The sequence below is a fragment of the Gallinula chloropus genome, assembly GCF_964237585.1.
Source record: "Gallinula chloropus genome assembly, chromosome: 10".
In the NCBI taxonomy this organism is placed as follows: Eukaryota; Metazoa; Chordata; class Aves; order Gruiformes; family Rallidae; genus Gallinula; species Gallinula chloropus.
The window spans coordinates 17,934,232-17,958,186 of record NC_140095.1 but is presented as its reverse complement, the minus strand read 5'-3'; the positions used below and the strand labels follow the sequence as shown (position 1 = coordinate 17,958,186).

The 23,955-nt window shown below is 43.6% G+C and overlaps 1 protein-coding gene across 1 annotated transcript; it reads left to right on the top strand.

Annotated features, from left to right (window-relative positions):
• Nucleotides 1-7,742: 7,742 nt before the first annotated feature.
• On the top strand, nt 7,743-14,127 carry LOC311195345 (uncharacterized protein C5orf47; the record flags this gene model as incomplete). The annotated part of the gene is made up of 5 exons (XM_084268726.1): nt 7,743-8,001; nt 9,591-9,679; nt 11,125-11,227; nt 13,669-13,718; nt 14,101-14,127. The coding sequence occupies 5 exons, from the start codon at nt 7,743-7,745 to the stop codon at nt 14,125-14,127; spliced, it is 528 nt and encodes a 175-aa protein (XP_084124852.1).
• Between the last annotated feature and the right edge of the window lie 9,828 nt (nt 14,128-23,955).

Genomic DNA, 23,955 nt, shown 5'->3' with positions numbered 1-23,955 from the left:
TCCATGTGTGGTGATGTGGGAATGGAAAGGATGAGGTCTAGAAGACTGCAGAACTGCCTGGTGTTGAATCAGGCTGTGAGATCCCTGCTTACTACTTGCGTCCAGATGTCTGTAGGGAATGTTGAATGCTAACTGCTTAGTTTGGTGAATTTGGTGCTTGTTGAGCCCCTGATAGAAATCTTGGGTAGCTTTAGAACAGCCTTTCAGCAGTGGGAACACTGCAGTTTCTGTTCTTTGCACAGCCTGCAGCCTCCCAACCTAGCCAAAGAATTGTGTTTGATCACTTGTTTCTCTTTAGTGCTCTGCAGCTAATTCACAGGGACAAAGAGGAAACCAATACTCAGCTGTGAAGTCGGTAACTGGGCCGGGGACATGTTAAAGGAGAAGAATACTGCTGAGGCACATGTAATGAATGCATCGTGTAAGTCAGAAACCACTGCGCAGCTGGGACAGAAAGATAACCAGAGTAGAGCCAAGCAAGGCGTGGACAGACAAGGATTCTTTTTTAATTGTCTCATGGTTGCGATCTGATACTAACAGAAGGAAAAGGCCTGGCATTTTAAAGAGCTTGCTAGTCTCAGCCTTTAACCTATCTGAACTGAAAATGTCTAAAAAGCTTTGTGACGTGTTACAACTTTATCTGTCTGCCCTTCAAGCATGATTCAGCAGGAACCGTGCAAAAAGGATTCAAGAGTTTTGCATCCTCAGTAGCTAGGAACTCTACAGAACATGGTTGGTTTTCTTATTTTGATACAGTTAAGCTTCAAGGTAGTCTAATTCAGATCGGTCTGGAAGCACCTCTGCTAAGTGAGTTGGAGTATGCACATGTACCTTGTGAGAATAACTGTTGCTCAAAATGCAGTGCTGCAGTAGGGATCAAACTGTGCTGCACTGACCAGCACGTTGTTGTTGGCATCTGAGCTGCTCATCTCTTGTGCTGTCCCCTAAGGAACGGCAGCATCAACCTTAAATGGATGTCGAGCATCATTCTTTTCTGCGGGCGCTTCAGGACTCTCAGATCTTGCAGAACTGAACTGTAACGGGATTAGTTCTGCGAGATGCTGATCGTGTCAGTTCCCGTTGGCTTCAGAAGATGCAAACTGAGAAGGTAATGCCTTTAGAAAATTGTACCAAGAATGAAAAGTTTTGCTGGTGGCTCCATGTGCATACTTCTGGTCCCTTAAAATGGCTGTTTAAAAGGAAACCAAAAATGCTGGGTACTCTTTGGGTCAAAAATACCAAGGCTAGAGCTGGGTGGCTATTACTGAGTGAATAGTAACCCGGCGGCGCTGTGTTCTGTGCTGGCCAGCCAGGACCAGACAGTATTGACCGGTTTTTAGCGTGTGACTTGGCTGGAAACAGCAGCATTATCTCTCCATTCTCTGCGTTGTCATTGTTAGGAAATCGTCATAGTCCAGCCTCTCCCAACGTGATAACAAGTTCTTGACATTGTTTTCAAGTGTAAAAGGTCTTTTAGCAAGCATGTGCTTATCAGTGGTTTATATGATAATTTTTTTTAGCAAGTGTACCATGGACTTGAAATTTGGTCCTGAAACATGGGGATGGGGGTGGTAAATCTTTTGATGCCATGGAGGTGGAATTCATGATGTCCTTCAGAAACAAGGTGCTCCTTGACTGATTTCAACTCAAAACACTATAAACTTCCAGGTGTTTATTGGGATACATCATCTGATTTACAGTTGGGGAGGTGTAAGTTCATTTAAAAAGTTCCTGTATGAAGGTAGCAAAATATTCTCTTGAATGTTTAAACAATGAAGTTTTCATGCATAGGTAGAGGATAAAAAAATTCCAATCGATAAGGTGAAACGTCCAAAGTCTGGAGCGTTGAAAACTAATAAGTAATCACTCTTGGTAGTGATGGCCGTGGCTGACTCTGAGTCGCTGAGAAGGAACTTTCTAGGAAAGATGATATAATAAATCCCATCTGGGCTCCCGTTTGTGCTGGAACTGTAAATGAATGCTACAGAGAGAGTCCAGAAGATGGAGGTTTGCCTGCTGGGTGGAATTTCAGAATTTCCACGGCACATGAATCTCAGCTATTTTCTTTCAGCACAAACTGCTTGTGGAGCAGACGGCCACCAGCTTTCTCCTGGGTGCTGCTTTTGCTAAATGAACTGCTACATTCCACATCAGTGAAGAAACTCCGTTTGGGTGGAGATGGATATAACCCATCTCGCACAGATTTAAAGGCTAAGGTATATTTTAAAAGAGTCTCTTAGCTGTCAAGGCGTTGTTGGACGGTTCCTACTGCCTGTCCCAGTTCTCCAGCTGCTGTTTATTCAGTGCTATGAAAGCCCTCTCAGCCACACTGCTTGCCTCCAGGAAATCTAAGACAAATAATAGCCTCGGAAAGGATAGATGAGGAAAAAACACTGACATCTCTTCCTCTGTGTAAAATAAGCTGATTCAGTCTGTCAGTATGAAAAACAGCCTCTGGGATAAGAATATACTTGCAGCTGTCTTTGCAGTCATAGGAACTGAAGGGGGCGGGGGGATGAATCGGTGCCCTAAATACACAACTGCACTCCCCATTTCAGATGGGAGTGAGTCTTTCCGAAACTCGATGCTCTGATTAATGCAATCTATCGCCTGTCACCTGGTGTCATGACACAAGAACTGTAATTTGCTGACTTTTTCATAGAGCTTGTCAGAGACACAGTTTTATCTGTCACTGTGGGAAGCTCCCCCAGTCACCTTGTTCGTCAGACCGTGGTACAGTGCTACTCTTGTTAAGGTGCCTTAACAAAATTTGCTAGTCAAAGGTTCTCAGTCCTTCATGTCTATGCAAAATATGGAAATAGATAAGGTCTGTGTTTGATATGTTTTCCTTTCTGAAATTGAATTTTGAAGAGCAGTGAACACTGAGATTAAATCCTCTGAAGACAACCCAGGTAAAAGGTAACTGAGAGCACATCTTGGGTTGTGCATTAATGTTTAAAATGGACTTTATTTTATTGCTCTCAGCTACCTGGCTTTTTTTTTTTTAATTCAAAAACTATAGCTGGGTGAGGGGCTGTGCTTTTCATGTGATTGAAGAACATTGACTTTATTGCAGACTGATAGTGTAGATGCAGTTGCAACACACTGTGTGCCTTGGTAACTCTTAGCACAGTTTTGTAATCCGTGGAAGGGTGGCAAGGCACACACAGCCCGATGCATTTAATAACAAATTCTGCCAACCTTCTCCAAGCCAACGTTTGAGAAAGTGTTTGCTCAATCTAACTCACCATCTCTCAGTGCTGCTGACTCATGAGCCAGGATCAGCTTGCTTCGTGACTCTTCATGCCGTGCTGTGCAAGTAAAAGCATTAAGTTGTCAATTTAGCAAAGTGTCATTTTTCCAGACAGCGCTTGTCGCTTTAAGCACATGCCCAGTGCTGGTTTGTATGCTGTGCATTCATGCCAAGTGTTTCTGATTTTCCTTTTGGTGAGTTAAATACTATTTCTTTAGGTTTGCGAGGAGCGTTCTTGTTGCAAGCAGCAGGCACTACCCCCCAGCTTTGCTTCAGCGGGCCAGCTGTTCGCAGGCAGATGTTGCTCCATACACACTGGCAGAAACAACTCTGCTCCTCAGTCAGTGGCAAGAAATTTTGCTCACGGGTTGCTTTTTACAGGGGGATGTCGTTGGAGGAAAGTGATGGCAGAACAAAGCAGCGACTGCATCAGTACACTCTGCAGAGCTACCAGTCCTTGGAGATGGAAGCCCCGCTCTGTTGCTTTTCAGGTGCCATCCTTACATCTCTGGGGGCAGGGAGAGTGTGAATATTCTGTATCTGGGCAAGGCCTGAGAAGACCCTAGTACCATTACAGAGTGGGCTGACTGCTGAGGAATGAGTATGTTCAGTGGTATTTGTACTAGAGTTAAATAGGATGGTCTGATTGATGGAGAGAGAGATGTGCTGGTGGTAATGTTAGCCTGCAGGCAGGCTTTGGCCTGAGATCATGTTGGATTTCAGATGAGAGGCTAAGAAAACGTGAGCTCTCTGTGCTTGGGCATATGGTGTTGGAAGATGTGAATTACTGCTGGATCTCAGGGTGATTTAGTGATTTTTGCTTTTTATGTCTTATGCTGAGCCAGTGTTCTTCTGGGAAGGGAGAAGCCTGGAGGCTTTTGCAGGTAGGACTAAGCTTTGTGGGGTCACACAGGATCTAATTGCACAGTCCCAGCACAGCAGTAGTAACAGTTAATGTCCCAGTCCCTGCAGCATAAAATTGGGTAAAGTTTTACTGTGTCTGATTCGGAAACAAAGGATGTCATCATTAAATACCAGTACCTTGCACATTTGTGTGGAAAAATGAAATCACAGAAAGCAAAGTCCTTGCCTGCAGGACTTCTTTTTTGGAAATAAGGCTGTTTAACTCTGGTCTTACCTTCAGTGATCGTTTTGCCTTTTTGAGTTCCCCTATAGTTTTATTTCAGGCCGGGAATCTTTATTTAAATACAGTAATACAAAGTTCTCAAAAGCCAAGGGTCTCAGTCGCACAGACTTGGGTTTTGATTATAAAGTCTACGGATCTTCCCGGTGATTAGAAAATCTCTCAAGGGGAGGCTCAGGCTTTTATGTAACAAACTTAGTTTATAGTCTGCTAAATATTTTAATACACAGCATGGAGAAATGGGAAAACATGCCTCTCCTTATGACTGGTGTGGATGAAGCGATTCCCACACGTCTGGTGTGTAAGGCAATCTGAGATACGCAGGTTCGTTAATATGAAATGCAGGTGTGTTAAGATGGCAGCTGGCCATTTTATCTCTCTGCTGCACTGTGTTATTGCTTACATAATTAACTGTGAGACCCGCTGTAAATTATGAAATTTTACAAGTAAGCAAAAGCTGAAGGCAGAATGCATTGCTGGGATTTACCAGAAGTGGTGAGTTTTGTTTTTATAATGATTCCTAGTTACACTAATAAAGGGTCCCCGGTGTATTCCGTAAAGGAACCACATTCTACTAAAATACCTCACTCCAGCGACTTATTAAATATTCTGTGAAAATGAAGGAGATACAGTAATTGTTTGTGCTACTGCTGAGGGTATAATTAACAGGCTTTGACTATAGCTGTTGTCAGAATTAACATACTTTCCACGTAAAAAACCCTGTTAACAGTGTTAAGATTAGTATTTCAGATGTCTTCACAATTTGCAGTTGATCAAGATAACATAATACTTAATGAGAAATCTGCCTGGCCCGAATTATGTTGATTCCCGAGTACTTTGTTTAACTCTGTCACAAAGAATCCTCAGAAAAACAAATCTCCAACAGCGGGAGGAGTTTCCTTTTTGCAGGGAATCACTAAGTGAACCCACAGGAGCCCGTCGGCTCCTTCCTTCCTTCTCCTTAGCGTAAGCTGCAGGCTTGCGACCACCAAACCCTACCTTGTTTTGAAATGTTATTCAAGGATAATAGGTACTTGGCCAAAGTAAAACTGAAACAGAATTCCGGAAACAATGCAAGTTCTGAGCTGGAGAAGCTGACACTTGAACAGAAAACAAACACATGGCGACGTGCAGGCTGAAAAAAACATCTAATTTTAACTAGGCAGTTGAAGATGTGGTGAAGGGCTGAGGTTTGTTCAAAGTGATAAATACAGAGATAGCAGCTACTTGGTAGTCAGTTCACACGTGGAAAGGAGGATGAAGAACAGTGTGTAGCTAGAAGAGCTGAATTTTCCAGTTCTGCAGATTGCTTGTAGATTTTAGGTGGCATTGATTTTTGTTGGTAGCAATACATCCTGAGAGGGATCTGAGCTGAATTTGCATTAGAAATCAAAGTCTTGGTGATGTGCTGTTGGAAAAAAATGGATAAAATGTACCACACAAGGTGTGTGTATTTGTATTAGTAGGTTGGAAGCATATTCCATAAATACAGATGCTGAGAAAACCCCTGATTTGGCAGCAGCCCTGGTGCCCTAACGGGACCAGAGGAAGGAAGCATCCTGCCAGCTGGCAAAGGGAACTCCTGCTCAGGAAGATACAGCAGTGAGTGTTCATGCACAAAGCAGAGATGCTCGCGGAATGAAAATGGTGCTGTTGAGGTTTTCACAAGTGTGTTTGGGGTTATTTTGTGGTGTGAACCGAGTCTTACGTATTTCAGCAAAAGGAGTGCTTTCTTTACCAGGGCAATGTGAGTAGTCGACATAGTTCGTGCTCCAGGATCAATTTTTAATGAAGCTCTGTGGTCGCCTCTCTCCGGGCTTACTATTCCCAAACCGAACTCGCTGGCTGCTACTTCACTAGGCCAATTTGTTAGCTCGGGTCTTTGTAGAGGAGGAAGTGGAGGGGAATCCCTGGTGTTTGGGGGGGGGGGGGGGGGGGGGGTGGCTGTGGGGGGCTGTTTAGATCACAGCAGCGCTCCAGGGAACTGACGCGGTAGTTGTGCCTTCTCCGTGACCTCCTTCTTAGCCCGGACACCTGCGGTAGATGCCCTTTTATCGCTGGGAAATAACAAAATTTCCCCGGCAAGCCGTCAGGCTGTGCGTCTGGGAGCTCTTTGGCTCCTTCGGAACCGCACGCACAAAACGCCGTTTCACCGGCAGCCCCCAGACCCTTGGCGGGCGGCCGTGGGCTTTTCCCGCCCGGCCGTGGGCTCCCGGCTCGGTGTCCGGCGGGAGCGGGGCGTTCGGTGGGGAAGGCTGCCACCTCGTGGGGTCCCTTCGCACAGCACCCTGCCGCCCAGGGGCACGGTGACAGCCGCCCGCAGACCTCCGGAGGCCGGGGAAAGGCTCCGGCTTGCTTCCTGGTGTTTTCAGAGCCATTCGCAAGGGCGAGAAGTTGTCAGCGCTGTTCATGTTGCTGGTGCTGCTAAAGCAGTTAGGAAAAAGGTCTTTTTAGTGGAATTAAGTCTTTGTAAGTCATAAGGCTTTCCCTGCTCTGAACAGTGACATGTACTAGAAGTCTGGGAAATAATAACACAGAGCAGCATTTCAGTGCTAAAACAAAAATCAAAGGGACTTGGGCTCTTAAGTGGTTTGAAAAATCCCACTTGTTGCTGGCTGTACCCCATGAACCTGGTGCTGCTGTGGGCACCTCTTCATAGGGCCCCTTCATGGGAAGGACTCTTGACCTTGATGGGTGTCCTCTGAGCAGCACACATGCTTGCCTGCTGCTGCCCAAAGGGCAAATTGACGACAGGTATTTAATGTTTCAGAAACGTTTGCCTGGTGGCTGGAGCCGCCCCATGCCCTAGCAGATAAGGGCTGCCACCCCCATGTGGAAGTTCACTCACTCTGTCAGTGGCGGAAATGCAGAACCACCTGCACCAAGGGACGCTGCCTGTTCCTCCTCTGTAGATTGCAGCAGGGACAGACAGCACATCGCTGCCTTCAGGCTGGAGTCCCCTGTATTGCTTCACCAACAACTAGTGTGAAGCGTATCAATATACAGCTTCAGGCAGCACGCTTGGTGCTGAACCCTAACTAACACTGGCCAAAAGCAACCTTGTGGGGCAGGTTACCCCTGGGCGTGTCTGAGAGAGATCAGGAGGGTACGAGGCCCACTCCTACTCTGCACCGAGCCCCCTGTTCCTTCCTAGTCAGGAACCATCTACCTCTCCCTTTCTCACCATCCAGCAGGGACAGCACAATGGGACGAAGGCGGTCAGGCAGGACAAGGCAGGAGGTGCTCTGCAGGTCTCCCCAGGCCATGCCTGCCCGAAGGAAGGGACTGGGGCGGCCTTGCCCGCATCCTGCCTCATCAGAGACAGAGTCAGGCTGCAGCCCACGCATGCAACTCGTCTATGTCAACACCTTCGGCTCGCACCGCTGCGGCTCTGTCATCCGCTACAGCAGGGGCTGCCGACAGGCCGGGGAGGGCCGACAGGCCGGGCCCCCATCTTCCCAGCTGAGCCCCACACTGGAAGTCAGGGGGCAGAAGGCCACCCCAGCACCAGGGCACAAGGGCAGCCCCGGGCTGCCCGCTGCTGATGGCAGGGTGGAGGCGGTGAGGAGCTGTGGCATGGTGAAAGCTGTCAGCCGCCATCAAGGTACGTGTCGCTGAGCCCCGGGTCCTCTGAGCCCCTGGGCATGGGAGAGCACAGGGCTGATCCCTGCCATGTCCCCTTCCTCTGTCAGGAAACCCTGTAGTGTGTTGTTGATGTTGTCCCAGTAGCATCTTCCCTTCCAACCTGGCTGGCTGTGCTGAAGGGTGAATGCGGGACAGTGGCAGCCAGACTGGGTATTTAGACAGGAGGCAGAACACGGTTTTACACTTACAGGAGTGAAAAATTTAATATTTTTGCCCCCAACTCTTACACTGTTGAGCAACAGTGTCTCTGTCCTGTAAGGTAAGGTGGCTGCCTGCATCACAGCTTTCCTCATCCTTTCCTATCATAGTGATAAGGCCAAAAAAAGAGCTATGTCTAAAAGGGCTGCACCAAACCTCTTGGGTCTGTCCTGCCCCTTCTGAGGAGATTCCCGCCTAACCAGAGTGCCACTGTGCTGCTGGCTCCCTTGTTGCTGTGACTGCTCAGAGATGTTTTTTAATTTGCTTTCTTTGTGGCTGGGATCAAAGAAACTTGGCATGGGCATGGGTGCCTTTTTTTATGAGAGCAAAGAAAAAAGATTAGGCAGTTTTCCACTGGTGGTGATTTGTTATGAAACAGCTCTGCTGCACAGGATGAAATGGAGCGAAAATGGAGAACGTGACGTGGCTTCCAGACAAGGAGCTGGGGTGCAAGCTGGAAATGATGGGTGACACAGATAGGGCAGTCCTGAATTTTACTAAATTGTTGTTCTTGAGTTGTTTTAATTTTCTTTTATTTCTTCCTCCTCCTAAAAGCCATTTTTCCCAAAGATGACTGAGTTAAATGTTGCATTAGTCTGTAATTAAAAGCACCAGCTCTGCTGGGTTGTTTTCTAAGTCATGCCAGCCAGTAGCTCAGAGCCAGACTGGGATTACAGGTAGGTAACTCAAAGCCTTGTTGCCCTGGGTATCTGGTGGTGAAACTGTGGTGGCCTGGAGGCTGCAGGTTTGCCTGCAGCCCTGCTGAGGCAGGGGACAAGCCTGTGGCTGTGGGGGTTGGGGGGGGTCACAGCATCCCCAGTTGAGTCACCCTCACGTTCAGCTGTATGCCATGTCCTGCCTGTCCAGCAGAAAAGCCACTGTCCTCATGCTGCTCAGAAGTCACCTGAGTCCTTCCTCCTTGCAGCTGGCTCTGCAGTCCAACCTGCCATTCTTTTTTTTTTTTTTTTGAGTGCTAGCAGGAGTGATTTGTCTGGTCTCTTGCCTCAGTCTACCCCCAATTTCCTCTTTGATCTCAGGCAGAATCTTAGTAGATGCCACAACAAGGGGAAAAAGAGGGAATTAAAAGCTAGTTTGTATTGCCCAGAAGCCTATTTTCTTAATTTTTGTTTGCTGTACAGTTCTGAAATCTGTTTTGAGGAGTTTGAGAGGTGCCCATGTGCCTCATGGTTATAATGGAGAAAACAAGGAAGGTGATAGTCAGCACCATGTGAGGACTGTTATCCTGTAACCTGCTGGAACCAGAAACAAGTATCCTTCTGAGAGATCTCACAACTTTCTCAGGAACGTATTGTAAACATTTAGAATATGCTTTCTAAACTCTCTTCCTAGGTGACCTTCAAGAGGCCAAGGCTGACCCCTTTGACTTTCCTTTCCCTTCAAGAAATGTTGATAAAGTAATTAAACGAAAGAAGCAAAAGGTATAAAACACAGGAGCTGAATAAGCTGCTTCTGCATTTGAGAAAATCGCTTCCTGCTTGTTCTGTGTATGTCTGTGAGAGCACGAGGGAGATTAAAAGATCCAATTGGTAGTCTGTTACTGAAAACCTTACAGAAAAGGAAAATGGTATTATTTTCCCCTCTCTGGAGGCTTTAAAATTCTGGCTCTCATTCAATAAAGCACTTAAGTGTGTGCTTACCTTGAAAAATGAGAGCATGGTGTTGACTTAAAGGCTGTACTGAAATGCTTTGCTGGATTGGGGCCAGGGTGCTGCACACCTTGCTGGGTGAAACCCAGCAGGGAACAGCTCTGCAGCCTCTCTTCCTCTTATGCTCTAAAGAAAGAAATCCCACAGGTTACACATAACTGAAGGCGAGAATCAGTGCTATTAACTCCAGAGTAGTAACAATGAGAAATGACTTTGTTTCACAAATGTTTTTCTGTTCCTGTTCAGTAGTCCAATGAATGCTTGAAATTTTAAAAGGCACATTTATTAAAATGCTAACTCATTATGTGATTTGCTAATGTGTGAAGTACAAGTGATCAGCTAGACTGTAATACAGTAATGTCACAGATACTTCATTAAAACCAGCAAAATACTACTGACTTCAGAGGAGCAGCTAATAACATACTTCAGTATCTCTCCTCTAGTGCATTAGTCTTCAAAAAGAATGAGGAATACATATAATGTTTTAGCAATAAATGTCCATGAGAAAGGAATTCTCTTTAAAGTAGTTTCATGGATGGGGTCTGGCAAAAGAGGTAATGCTAGCATGTTAACAGCCATTTGAATTTGTTAGGCTGCCTCCTGCTCTCACTGCCTTTGTCAACACTTCCAATGCAATATATTCAATGCACAAGTTTGAAATGTGCCCTCTATAGATGGAGCTTTATGCCTCTAAAATAAAGGTCATCAACATCTATAAAACAGATTAATATGGATTCGATAAGAAATAGGCTGTTGCTATACTGGGACCTGAGTCTGAGGTCTGAATTATGCTGCTGTTGAGGGACTACATGGGAAAGTTTTTGCTCCTGAAAAAAATAAGCAATCTTACACACACACCACCACCCCCTTTGGATGACTCTGAAGGGAGTTTAATAGCTCTACACATGCTTTCATAAGCTCTTCTTATCTCAAAGGGCACTTCACAAGTCCTGGATAAACAAGAATTCTAGGCAAGAAAGGAGGAGGATATCTCATGTGGAAAATTGTGGAGTAATTTATGGGTTTTCACTTTTAAAGAGAGGTGATTCTTTCAGTACATACATATCTACCTCCTCCACATCTCCTCTTTCCCAGTCCTCAACACAAAAACTCTTGGGCTTCATAGTCATGCTGGAGACTTCCAAGTTCTACCCTATATCTGTTTTAATGCAAACTTTTTATATGCTTCACTGAGAAAGTTCAATTTTATCTTGCAGTCCAAAGTCTGGCGTAAGGTGTGGAAAGTAATTTCAAAAATGCTGGAAGAAAATGAAAAGTTCAGAAGTCGACTCTTGACTTGCAGCCAGGTTAATGGAGAAGGTAGGCAAGGAACTGATAATGTTCTGCTTTACTAGAGAAAACCCAATTTTTAATGCAAGTACTTTGACTTAGGACCCCTGGGTTTCAGGTCCTTTCAGCTGTTTATTGTGGGTAGTAGGCTTTACAATTCATAACCTGTGGAATTCATGGCCCATTTCAGACATTTCAGGCCATGTCTGACAAACCCTTGTGTTTCACTGAGGGTTGTATCTGTATTAATTTGGAGGAAGGATGGCAGACGTGTTTGCTGCAGTCTAACACTGAAGACATGAAATATATGCAAGTTTTTCTGAACATGTGAAATATGTAATTAAACTATTATTCATAGGTTGGTCTCAGGCAGGATTTGTATGAATGATTTATTTTTTCACATAGGAAAATTGTGGCTGGTTTCATAGAGAAAATAAATTAGATGCTCCCCAAAGGTAGCTGTAACACAATTTAACATAACCATTGAACTTGTTCTCACTCTGTGGCCTGAATACAGCTATTTCATTACTGAAAACGACTCGGGAATTAAAACTGGTGCTCTGCATTGAGACAACTTCAATTAGAGACATTGTAGTCGCTGCACAATTTAAGATAAAACAGAGTATGCTTACAAATGTAATTGGAATTTCTGGCCTCACAGTCTGATGAGTTTTTAAGAAAAAGAATATACTAATCCATGAAGAGTTACCAGACAAGTTACAAAAACATGACATATTCACCTGCAGTGCCTCTGCTTAACTAACACCTGTGCTGCTGGAAGTTCTCCCTGAGAGGCATGTCAGGGTATATACCAAAATGTAAGTCCACTGTTGCCAGTATCTTATTTTTGTAAAATGCTGTGTGTTGCATACTGATTAGATTTCCACATACATGGCAAGAAAACACTCCCTCAAAAATCTTCTTCATGGGAACAGAATAGCCATTCTGGTTCAAACCAGACATCTCTTTGCTCCAATGGACATCCCCTGCAACTGACAGTGGATGCTATTGGAATGATAGAAGAAATTCCACAGCATTCTGGAACAATGTATTCCACAGTTATTCCACACATATTCTGCATTATGCGGAAAAGCACTTCTGTTTGCTTTAAACCAAATTCCTGATTAATTCAGGTAGTATGCATATTGATTATGTGCTTTTCACACTCTTTATACCAATCAAGATTTCATTGGCCTCTCTCATTTCTATGCTAAGAAACTCCAGTCTACGAGATCCTCACATGGAAACTGTATCCTGGCTCTGATAACCCTGATTCTCATGCCTTTGTCATCAAGTAAAATGCTGTCTGCTTCTCTATATGACACATTTGCCATCCCTATCATTGCTCATTTGTCTGCAGTAATGAGAGAGTAAGTATTGCAGCCTCCTCTAACTCAGGCCTGTAGGAGTGAGTACCTGTGACAGGTTAGAATCGTGGAACTGTTGTAGGACTTGTTCTGCTACACTACCTGCTGCAGACACCTTGTAACGTGGTGCTTCTCTACCTGATGGGAAGGTTCTGGTCTAGCAGCTGCCACATGCTTTCTCTTAGCTTACTGCAGGGGGGTTTGTGCACTGCTATTCATGTGTGTGTAGGATGTAGATGTATGTGTAAGACATGAAGTAAAAAACCCAAGTCTTCCAGGATTTTTGTTTGCTTGCTTTCAAGAAAAAGAACAAGAGACAAGGAAATAGGAGTAGAAACATTTAATAGGTGATTGCCTTAAAATTTCAAATTAATGTAAAAAACCAAAACCACACCCCCAAAAAAAATTCTGCTGATATGTGACCTCTTAAATGAATTTAGCATCTTAACTTAACAGCTGCTAATCTGCTTTTCCATTTGCTATGGCTTTGCAGTGTGCTGCTTTGTCAATCTTGCATTTATGGATGGGGCCCATTCCCTTTTCAGACACTAACTTCTTTTTGTCAACTGGAGCATGAGTGTTACCTTTATATATAATTTCCAGCGACTTAAATAAAAAACCTGGCTCAATCAAGCAACCAACCCCCTCCCCAACAGTTACTCTATCCTTAATTGTAATTGTGCCTCATTTTTCAGGAGCTTTAATTCAGACTCTATATTAAGCTCTATTTAGGTGAAAGCCATTACTTCTAATACCTTCTTTCTAATTAGTAGATTTTATACAACACCAAATCAAGGAGATAAGTCTCCTATTGATCTGAATTTTTAATTAAACAAGAAGCAAACAGAATAATTCTAGCAGACATTTAGATATGGATCAACAAATCTGAATAAACTGGGTTTATTTTTATCTCTTTTTTTACTAGATTAATAAAGCTAGAAAATGAATGCTGCATTTTATTACCTCTATAAATAGTTTTCTTGAGAGAACAAAAATCTATTTGAATTCTAATATTACCTCTTTAATCCTTGGAATGCTGCAATTAAGATTAGATTTGGTGTGACTGAAAATGATGATGTGTCTCCATGTAATATTCTCCCACAGGCAATGTTACGAACCAAAGTTCACAGAATGAGGCATCCTACCTGGACAGGGTATGTATGTAGCTCATTAATTGCCAAACAAGCTTAAATGCCTCCATAAACAAAATATTCATTTTTAAATGATGCACTGTTGTTGTTTAACACTATTAATAAGTACTGGTTGTATACAGTATTACTGATATTGGGCTTGAATGATATTTGAAGATTTCAGTCATGTTTGGGAAGGAGGAGAGCTCTGTCCTCAGCAGGAAGGGCTGTGTGCATTGCCTTTCAGGAGGTTGATTTCACCTTTTTATTGAGCTAAATCCTTCTGTGGTGCTCTAGAATGAAAGCTGAAGAATCTGAATAGGGTCTTTATTTGCCACACTTTATATCTGATTTTTCATATTAAAGGGAATGCAGCACTTTACTTTTGTAATCTTTTTTTCTCTAGGAGGAGTCCATCTTTGGCTGGGTGTAGCAAGAAAATGGAAGGAAGATTCAATCCAAAAGGAAATGTAAAAATTGTAGCAGTTTTTATTTTGGTCTAGTTCTTACTGAAGCCAGTGGCAAGCCTGATTGCCGTGAACACAGGTTCTCTGTTGTTTGTTTGGCGTATGTGATTCTACTGTTTAAGAGGTTTGTTGTTACAGTGGCTTAAAGAGCTCTGTTGAAAAGTATTTATCTCAAGTCATTAAGTCTGGTGTTTCACTTAGCTATTAGTTTTCAAAAGCTTTTTAATGAGCATAATATTGTGACAGTTTGCTTGCAAAAGAATAGAGGTACACATTTAGTCCTGGCTCTGTATTTATATCTCTCTTTTTGTAGCTTGTCAGAATCATAAACAAGCACAAATTCAGTAAGGCAGAACTCCACACAAGATATAAAGAGACACCTTTTTTTCTTACTAATTTGAATAAATTTGACTTTATTATATTAAAATAATACACAATTACCCTTCTGTTCATTCATCCATTTATACATGAATCTCAGCAAGTATTTTGAATATGAAACCAGGTGAATGTTTTCTGTCTTACTGTTCATTCTGAAGCACATAATGATATCATCATAATCAGAAGGTATTGTTTATCTAGCTGACTTCAATAACATGATATAATTTTCTTCTGTTATGGAGTTTTATACTTGAACTCTTGATTGACTGTTAAACCCTTTTAAACCAGCAAATTGTATAAATGAACATGAAGACTGCATAAAAATAGCATGTATATGGATTTCATCTCCCTAGATAAAACATTCACCTGCCACAATTAGATGTCCTTGGTTTTAATCAAAGGATGGTTTCCTCATTCTGTAATGTCTTAGTGTTTGCAGATATAATGACTGGAATGTCAGAGTGTTGAGCTTTAATAACATGCTAGTGATTGTGTCATCAAGCAGCAAGGCATTTGGAAGGGCTTAATCTCTGTTTTCTTAATAGTAAAACTGCAAGTATATAACTGGAATGTGCCTTTTTAATGACAGCTCTGGCATCAAAGTTCTTTTCTGATTTGTGGTTGAGTAATATTCCGTTTTTACTTAAAATAGTTGACATTTCAGCTTGGAAAAGGAAGCGAGAAAGCAAAGTATTCAATCAAGATGTGATGATTTTTCTGGCAGAGCAAAAATGTCATAGTTCTTTGGTATTTTCAAAATACATGTTTGGAGTCACACTTTTTTGGTTTTCTTTTTTACGTACTAATGGAGATGATCTCCTGGTTCCCACAGTTTTATCAGTGAAATGGTTGCAGGGAGAGTATTTAGTTTATAATCCTGGTTTGCAGATTGTAGACTTGTTGCTCTAAAGTTTCTTTTCTTCTAAACTACAGCTGCAGTTGGTAGCTTTACTGGCACAGACTTACAGCACCCTGGAAACAAAGCTTTTCTTCCAGGTGCATAATTGCTACTTGTACAGGATAGATGAGATGCATTAGCCTAAGTCTCTGAATGAAATTGAGCCAACTCATTAAGATTCTTTGGATAAATATAGACCTTTGTGGGACTATCCTAAATCATTTTAAAAGGAAGAAATTATAAAAGATAAATGCAGCCCTAGATCATCCCTATCCATTTCAGTCTCACATTCTAAGTCTGTACAGGTTGGTTGTCAGTAGCTGCCAGGGCTCTCTGACTGTTTTATGTGCATGCTGCAGCCACTTCAAATGTCTAAATGACCAGAAGATGCACAGGAAGACTCTGAGGCTATAAACCAGATTTGATCTTTTATTGGTACTTGTGTGGGAACAGAGAGGTGGTGGCTTCCCCGCTGTGTGTTCAGGCACCAGTGAGGGCTGATAGTCCAGCCCCAGCACTGCCCAACTTCAACAGTTTTCCTAGATTCTGTGGGGACACAGAGGAGCCTGGACTTCATGCTGTGCTGTTTCATTGCTGCTCAGATGTGATTTGAGGGGGAGGGCCCATGCAGCATCAACTTTGCCATATGACTTTATACTTGATAACATCCTGCAAATCAAGAGAACGAAATAACTACGACCTTCCTTATTAATCCCAGCAAATCTGTCTTCTTGCCTGCTTGTCCTAGCCCTTGTCGAACACGCCTCTGGTCTGCCTTTGCTTCACTTCCAGGTCACTCCAGAAAGCAGTTCATGTCCAGAGTGGAGGCTGGTGCTTCTCAGCCTGCAAGGTTTGTGAAACTCCAAGTTTTGAGCCATCAGCCCTTTCACCCAGACACGCTGTGATGCTCATGAAATAATTAAGCAGTTGGGATCTACTAACAGAAAAGAACTTTCAGTTGGCAGTACTTTGAAAGGGATCTTACATTCAAATCACTTTGGGCCAGAACAGCTAACGCAGTGAGGCACAAGGATGCATGCTGGTTTAGGTTCAATTTCTAACTCTTTGGGTTGTAGGCTAGCTCATTAATGTAGGGACCCAATTTCAAAGGTACTGTTGTGAACAAGGGTAGTCAAGGGCAGTTAAGCTGCCAAAAAAGACTCTGGAGCAAAACCTATCTTGAGATATATAAACCAGACCAGCTGACACAGGCACCATCATCACCCACTCATTACCCCCATAGTAATGCATTTCCCCCCTCCCCCCGCCCATCTTTTTCTGATGGAGAAGAGGAAGTAATTGTCTTGCGTTAAAATATGCTTATGATCTGGATAAGTAACATCTTCAACAAGAAAAAAAAGTTGGTTTATACAAGAAAAACTTCAATTAAACTCTCTTTGTTAGAAGGAGTCAGAAATACATAAGGGAACCTCAGGGCACTAGATCATATACTTGCAATGCAGAAAACAACTGTCCCTCCTTGAAGTCCCTAATCATCACTGCAGAACCAAAAGCAAGTCTCATACGGTCCTGCTGTGGTTCCTGGGAAGCAATGTTGCTCTTTCACATTCTTCAAAATACCCATCAGTTACCCAAAGTTTTTAATAACAAATCTCACTTGGAGTGTGAACTGAAGCAGATGTGCAAATAGAGAGGTCACGCTTTGTCTTTGCTTTGCCTTGTTCTCAGTACATGATTTACCTTTCCACACTAAAGAAAAACTCAAGCATATTCTAGAAGTTTGAAAATTGTTCATCTCAACCCTGTGAACAGTTGCCAAGAGCTCTGACGAGGGACCTTGCAGAGGCGGGAGGGAGCAGCTGGGGCACCCAGGGTACCTGAAGGCGTTGCTGCTGAATTCTTCTTATCTGTAAATAATGCTGCCAGCCACTGGGCTCAAGATCTTAAAGCTGGCCTGGATGTACTGTGGTTTCATAAATACGAATGACTCTGTGAAGGTAAGCCATGGAGAGGTGATTGCTATTCCATGCTAGTTAGAAACACACTGGTAAAACAAAGTTTAACTGGAAACAGCACATCTGCTGGGCCTAAAAGATTTGATTGAAGTTATCTCATTTGGTGAGTTCTTGCCAAACTGAGCTCCCCTGGTTCCTGGAGCACTTCCTGACAGGTCAGTTCAGGCAGTGCAGCCTCCTCTGTCTTGGAGTCTGTCCAATGGCACTGAGGTCTGTCCTAGTATTGAGGCCTTGAACCTCCATCTGGTGATCTTGGGCAGCTGCTTCCAACCTGCTGTAAAGCTAAACGCAAGAAAACCCTGGGATCTTGAACACCACTTTGATTTCCATGTTTGGAAGGTCCCAGGTTTGGCTGAAGTAGGAGTGCCAGAGGTTGTGCACTCCTGGTCACAGAGCTGTGACCTTGGGCAGGGTTCCTGAGGCAGTCCTCAACATCAAGGCTGCACCGCAGCCAGAGGGTCTCAGGAGCTCCTGCAGCTACTCTATGGAGCTGGCATTCACAGATGCTGCTGCCATTGCCAGAGACTGTCACTGATCAGCCATGGGCTTGGGAACTTGGGAATTGTGTTTTGGAAGTGTTTTGATGTTTCCTAAGTGACCTTTCTGGGAATTTCCAGTTTGTGGGCATTTTCAAAAGAGTTTGTTTCCTGCTTGATTTGGATCAAAGCCACCAATTCAGACCAAATCCATTTCCTGCTGACTGGAGCTTTGGCTTGCCAGGCAGTCATTCTGCCCATGCCCCATCTGCTGTGGTGTTGTGATGGATCAGGTTTCTCAGTCCTACAAGCAAAGGTTTTGCAGTCCCATGGCCTGTGAGGTTATCAGAACTCCTGGCTATTACAATGTAATCAATCACCAGGTTTAAGAATATTTCATTGCTGGTTCCTTTCATGAACTGATTTCAACTCTTAAGCAAAGCTTGGAAATAGGATGTGGAGTTTCTAGCATGGTCAGATTTCAGGAAAGTATAAGATAACCTTTGTCTTCACTGAACATTTACATTCAGTAAATGTCTTTGTCTTTAGGGCCCTCTCTGGTAGTCAATGTTCATGTTAAAACACAAAAGCTTCAAGGCTGCTAACACAATTTTGCACGGACTGTGACTGAAGAATAGCCTTCAGCAGGCAGTTCAATTTTGGTTGGTTGGGGTTTTTTTGTAAAGTGACTGAAAGCAACTTTTGGGCATATGTGACATTTTATGTATGCAGAAGGCACTTGAATATTTTAACAAAGATGTTTAACAAAGCTATTTACCAAGTCTTCCATCCAAAGGGACTTCAACAGGCTTGAGAGGAGGGCCCATGTGAACCACATGAAGTTCAACAAGGCCAAGTGCAAGGCTGTTGATTGATGGCAGCCCTGAGGCTTGGGGTCTTGGTGGACTAAAAACCTACGTGACCTGTCAATGTCTGCTTGCAGCCCAGAAAGCCAACTGTGTATTTTGGGCTGTATCAAAAGCAACATGACCACCAGGGCAATGGAGGGGATTCTGCCCCTCTGCTCTGGTGAGACCCCCCCCTGCAGTACTACATCCAGCTCTGGGGTCCCCAGTACAAGACAGACATGGACCTGTTGGATGGAGCAAGTCTAGAGGAGGCTATAAAGTTGATCCAAGGGCTGGAGCACCTCTGCTATGCAGATAGGCTGAGAGAGTTGGGGTCATTCGGTCTGGAGAAAAGGCTCTGGGGAGACATTACTGTAGCCTTCTAGTACCTGAATGGGGTACAGGGAAGCTGGAGAGGGGCTGGTTATGAGGGTGTGGAGTGACAGGACAAGGGGTAATGGCCTTCAGCTGTAGGAGAGGAGATTTACGTTAGATATTAGGAAGAACTCCTTCCCTGGAAGGGTGTGATCGTATGAAATATAAACCAAAACAGGATGTAGCTTTGATTTACAACTCTCGTAAAGAATTCTCAGTGACACAGGCAGGTTTATGTGTTGTAAAACCATGGTGATATGAATCTGCACGAAAAACAAAGCAGCCATACTTTGATGAGTTTACCATTAGAGGCTTTCTAGCAAACTGAAGTAGCAGGAGAACCTCTCGCTTGAGTGGAAGCTTACTTTAGGACAAAAAGAGCAAAATTTATTAAGCATATTAAGGCCACAGTGATTTTTTAACAAATATTCACAGGAAGTTGCTCACTTGTTAGTGACAGCATCACAGCCATCTGATCTGATGCAGAAAAATTCATGCTTGAAAGTTTTCTGTTTGCCTTGTAGTCAGCAAGTGTATGTAGCTGCAGTTTCGTTTTGTTAGAAGTAAAAGATACGGAGACCCCTAAGGAAAAAGGGAGTGTGCCTTGATCCAGAGAGACTGGAGAGCTCCTGCAGGATGCTGAGTACTTTCACCTCCCGGTGACTGTGACACCTCTTGGAACAGGCTGTATTGCATCTTCTGTGGTAAGTGCAGGGGCATCTGTGGATGTTGCTGGGCTGCTTGTGTGCAGGTCTGATTGATGGGTCTCCCAGAGATCACAACAAGAATACATTCATGCTGTGAATGTGTGAAATTTATTGCACGCTTGGCATTCCTGCACAGACAAGGGTGGAAACCGATTAAAAGAGCTGTGCAGAAAGTTTCATTAAGGCACTGACAAATCCTCCCTCTCTTCCAGAGTCTTTGTAATAACTTGTATTTTGAAATGAATGATAAATTAACATGGCTTTCCCCCCCTTGTTCTGTTGTATGCTTATTTTCTTGTTCCTGATGCGTGTGCGTGACAGGAAGCCAGTGGCGCCAATGTAGTTCTGTACAATGGGTGAGTTCCTCCATAGAAATGACTACAAGTAGTTAACCCCCAACTACATCTGGAGTAAAAATTCTTGACTATGGAGCTAATTTGTATCTCGAGTGATCTCCTAAGGGAAAAAGCAGAATTCCCCTCCTTGCTTGCCTCTGTTATCCCAGACTGATGTGGTTCAACCCAGCTGGCAGCTCAGCCCCACGCAGCCACTCACCCACTCCCCCCACAGCAGGATGGGGGAATCAGAAGGGTAAAAGTGAGAAACTCCTGGGCTGAGATAAAGGCAGTTTAATAGGTAAAGCAAAAGCCATGCACACAAGCCAAGAAACCCAGGAATTCATTCCCCATGTCCCACAGGCAGGCAGGTGTTCAGCCATGCTCAGGACAGCAGGGCTCCATCACTTGTAATGGTGACTTGGGAAGACAAATGCTATTGCTCTGAATGTCCCTCTCTCCCTCCTTCTTCCCCCAGCCTTATATCCTGAGCATGATGTCATAGGGTATGGGACATCCCTTTGGTCACTGGGGTCAGCTGTCCTGGCTCTGTCCCCTCCCAGCTCCTTGTGCACCCCCAGCTACTTGCTAGTGGGGTGAGAGGCAGCAAAGGCTTCTACTCTGTGTAAGCCCTGCCCAGCTGTAAGGAAAACATCCCTGTGTTACCAACACCATTTCCATGATCAATCCAAAATGCAGCCCCACACCAGCCACTGAGAAGAAAATTAACTTTATCCCAGCTACAACCAGCACATCTGAGCAAACTGACAGGGTGTAAGCAATGAGGAGCAGTTGGGAGCACAAGCAGGGAACAGAGACTTGTCCTCATTACATCTGTAGGTCTGGAGACCACTCAGGCAAGTATTTTAGTGGAAATAGTCCCATATTTTGGGTTAAGGTTGAGGTTGTGGTAAGATTCCTGCCCACGTTGATGTGCTCTGTTTAGATGTTACTTTCCATCCACATTGTGGTTTCCTCCAGGAATACACAACTCTGAATTCTGACTGTATTTATTTGTTAAGTCGCAGGACTCAGATGTTTGGCTTAAACCGTATCCTGAATGTCGGTATTTCTGACTGGTATTAGACTAATTTTGAAAGGAATTAACATGACTGTTTGAGAAACAAACTTGATCTCTTGGTAGAAGTAGCTGAGGCTGATGGCGTTACTCCTAGGATTGCCTTACCTTGAGTACCTTGCCTGGTCTGACTTCCTGAGAGTTGAGCTCATTTTGTGCCTTCAAGTCTGGTAGTTTCTCTTAGTAACATCTACTGCCTGTTCACATGTTTTCAAGTGTTTTCACTGAAAGTCTGACCTCAGTTTTTCAATATATGAAAACAGATTAAAATACTGTTAGTTATAATAACGAGCAAGAGCACTACAGAGAAAAATGCGTAGTAGGAAATATATTTTATGAAGAGAGAGAGCGAGCATAAGAATTTCAAGGAGCAAGTAAGTAACATAATATTCATTAACATTGAAGAGAAGTTGATTTATATGTTTGAGCTTGAAGTGGGTAGAGACTGAACTGTTCTGTGAGTGACATTTTGGTTACAAGTTGCAGAATTTACAATACAGTGAAGTGTTATACCCAAGCCCTATTGCAAGTATTATGCCTCTTAATGACAGCCAATAATCGTCAGTGTAACGTGATAGTGAAAACAGTAATTCTGCTCTGATTTGTTTAGCTGAAAATAGAAAATATTATATTGTGGGAGTCTTATTAAAAGAACAAAGAGAGACACATACATTTTCGTTGACAGAAGTAATATATTGTTTATTCCTCTGGAGTCTCATGTTGCTCATATTGCTGCTCTGTCTTACTGCCATCACTGAGCTGCTCTGTGTGGGTGGAGATGTCAGGCTTTGTACTTGCTCCATAAGAAAATCTGTGTGTTACTCTTTGATTTGTCATATTCAGTGGGGTTTGCTTTAATGTTGTCCCTGGAGAACGCTCACTGTTAGGAACTTGCTGGCATCTTTTTTTTTTCCCCGTAAAGATTCCTGTTATATAAATTTACTCCTGGTAGTTTGTCTGTTTGTGAAAGAGGCACTTTGCAAAGATGTGTTTTCAAACTGAAATGGGGAATATTGACCCCAAGCAGTTACAGGGCTAGTTCAGTCTCATGGAGGAAATGGAAGTTACTGGATGTGATGCCAAGGAGGGCTCTGTGAGACTCAGTATCTCTTTGCACATCGCCTCCCACCGCACTGCCAAAATTCTCAGATGGTGCCACTGAAAGACGTGGCTTAAAATGTGCTTCAACCCTGAAAAGTCAGGAGGTAAAAGCAGCATCTGCTTACTTACCACAGGTTCTCTCTGCTAGAGTCTTCTTCTCACAACTAAAAGTCTTCTAGTGAAAAAGTGGCTCTAACTGCCAGTGCTGGAGTGCTGGCAATATTGAACTGCATTCTCTGGGTAATGTGGAATATCGCCAGCAGAGTTTAGTTCTGGTTACTTATCAGGAGTTTTTGCAGCTACGTGAAAGGTATTTTACAGGGGTAGCAATGCATGAGAAGGAATAGGATTCACCTCATTGCCCCTTAGCTTTGTTATTCTGAAGAGTATTCAACTACACCCAACGGAAGCTAATATATTAAATTCTGCGAGCACACCGGTGTGTTCAAGTGAGTAGATGTGCTGGGTGAGCAGATAACCTTCTTTGAAACCTTATTTTTCACTGTGTAACCACACTTTCCATGGGTTTGCACAAGTGATTCTGGAGATTTAACATCAGTGTGTTTGTGAAGCGTTGCTTAAGAAATTTCCTAAGTCAGAGGGTCTGCCTAGGTGTCGTTAAGGTAGTATTTTGGCTTGCAGCATGTTCATGACTAATGGAAAGGATTTGGTTTTCAGCTCACGGAATGCATTTGCAAGCTACGAAAGACATCGCTTTGCTTTTCAACAAAGAGCTCTCATGCCCCTTGGTAATTACTAGAGAAAGGTGGAAAACCACAGTGCCATTTCTATGGAGTTACACTGCAAGGTTTCCTTTGCATTTCTAAATAGCATTTCCCAGCCCCTCCGTTGAAAACAGCCGTTTTGCTGGCAGCAGAGCTAGAGTACTTTGAATGTACGCGTTCGGTGTGAGATTGTTATAGAGTCTGTGAATCTCTTTGGATGGTCAAATCACTTCACATGGTATAATCTGTCATAGATAGAAAGTTGGGGAGAGAGTTGTTGCAATTGCACTTTCTTATTTGGAGCATCTGCCATATGGGGAGAGGCTGCGAGAGCTGGGATTGTTGAGAAGGCGCAGGGAGCTCAGAGCCAGCCACTGTTGTGTCCAAAGGAAGGACAAGGGACAATGGCCCAAGCTGAAACACAGGACATTTCATTTAAATGCAAGAAAATTATTTTACTCTGAGGGTGGCTGAACACTGGAACAGGTTTGCTGGAACATTTGTGATGTTTCCATCCTTGGAGATATCCAAAACCCAACTGGACACAGCCCTGAGAAACCTGCTCTTGCTGTCCCTGCTTTAAGCAGAAGGGTTGGACTGGATGGTCTCCAGAAGGTCCTGCCAGCCCCAGTGGTGCTGTTCATGAATGATATGAGATGCTCTGACAGGAGTCTGGTCTTGTGCTTGCTTTAAGCTTCGGTGTAGTCACCAAAAGCAGCTCTCTAATTGACCGTGTAAGGTGATGTTAGGAGAAGGTCGTTTTTAGCTGTACCAACTCTACTCACTGCTGCTCAGCACTTCCTGCTCAAGACATTGACCTGATGGACTGTGAACAAGCTTATACCCAGTGCAGAGTCCTGCACATGGGACATAACAACCCCATGCAGTGCTACAGGC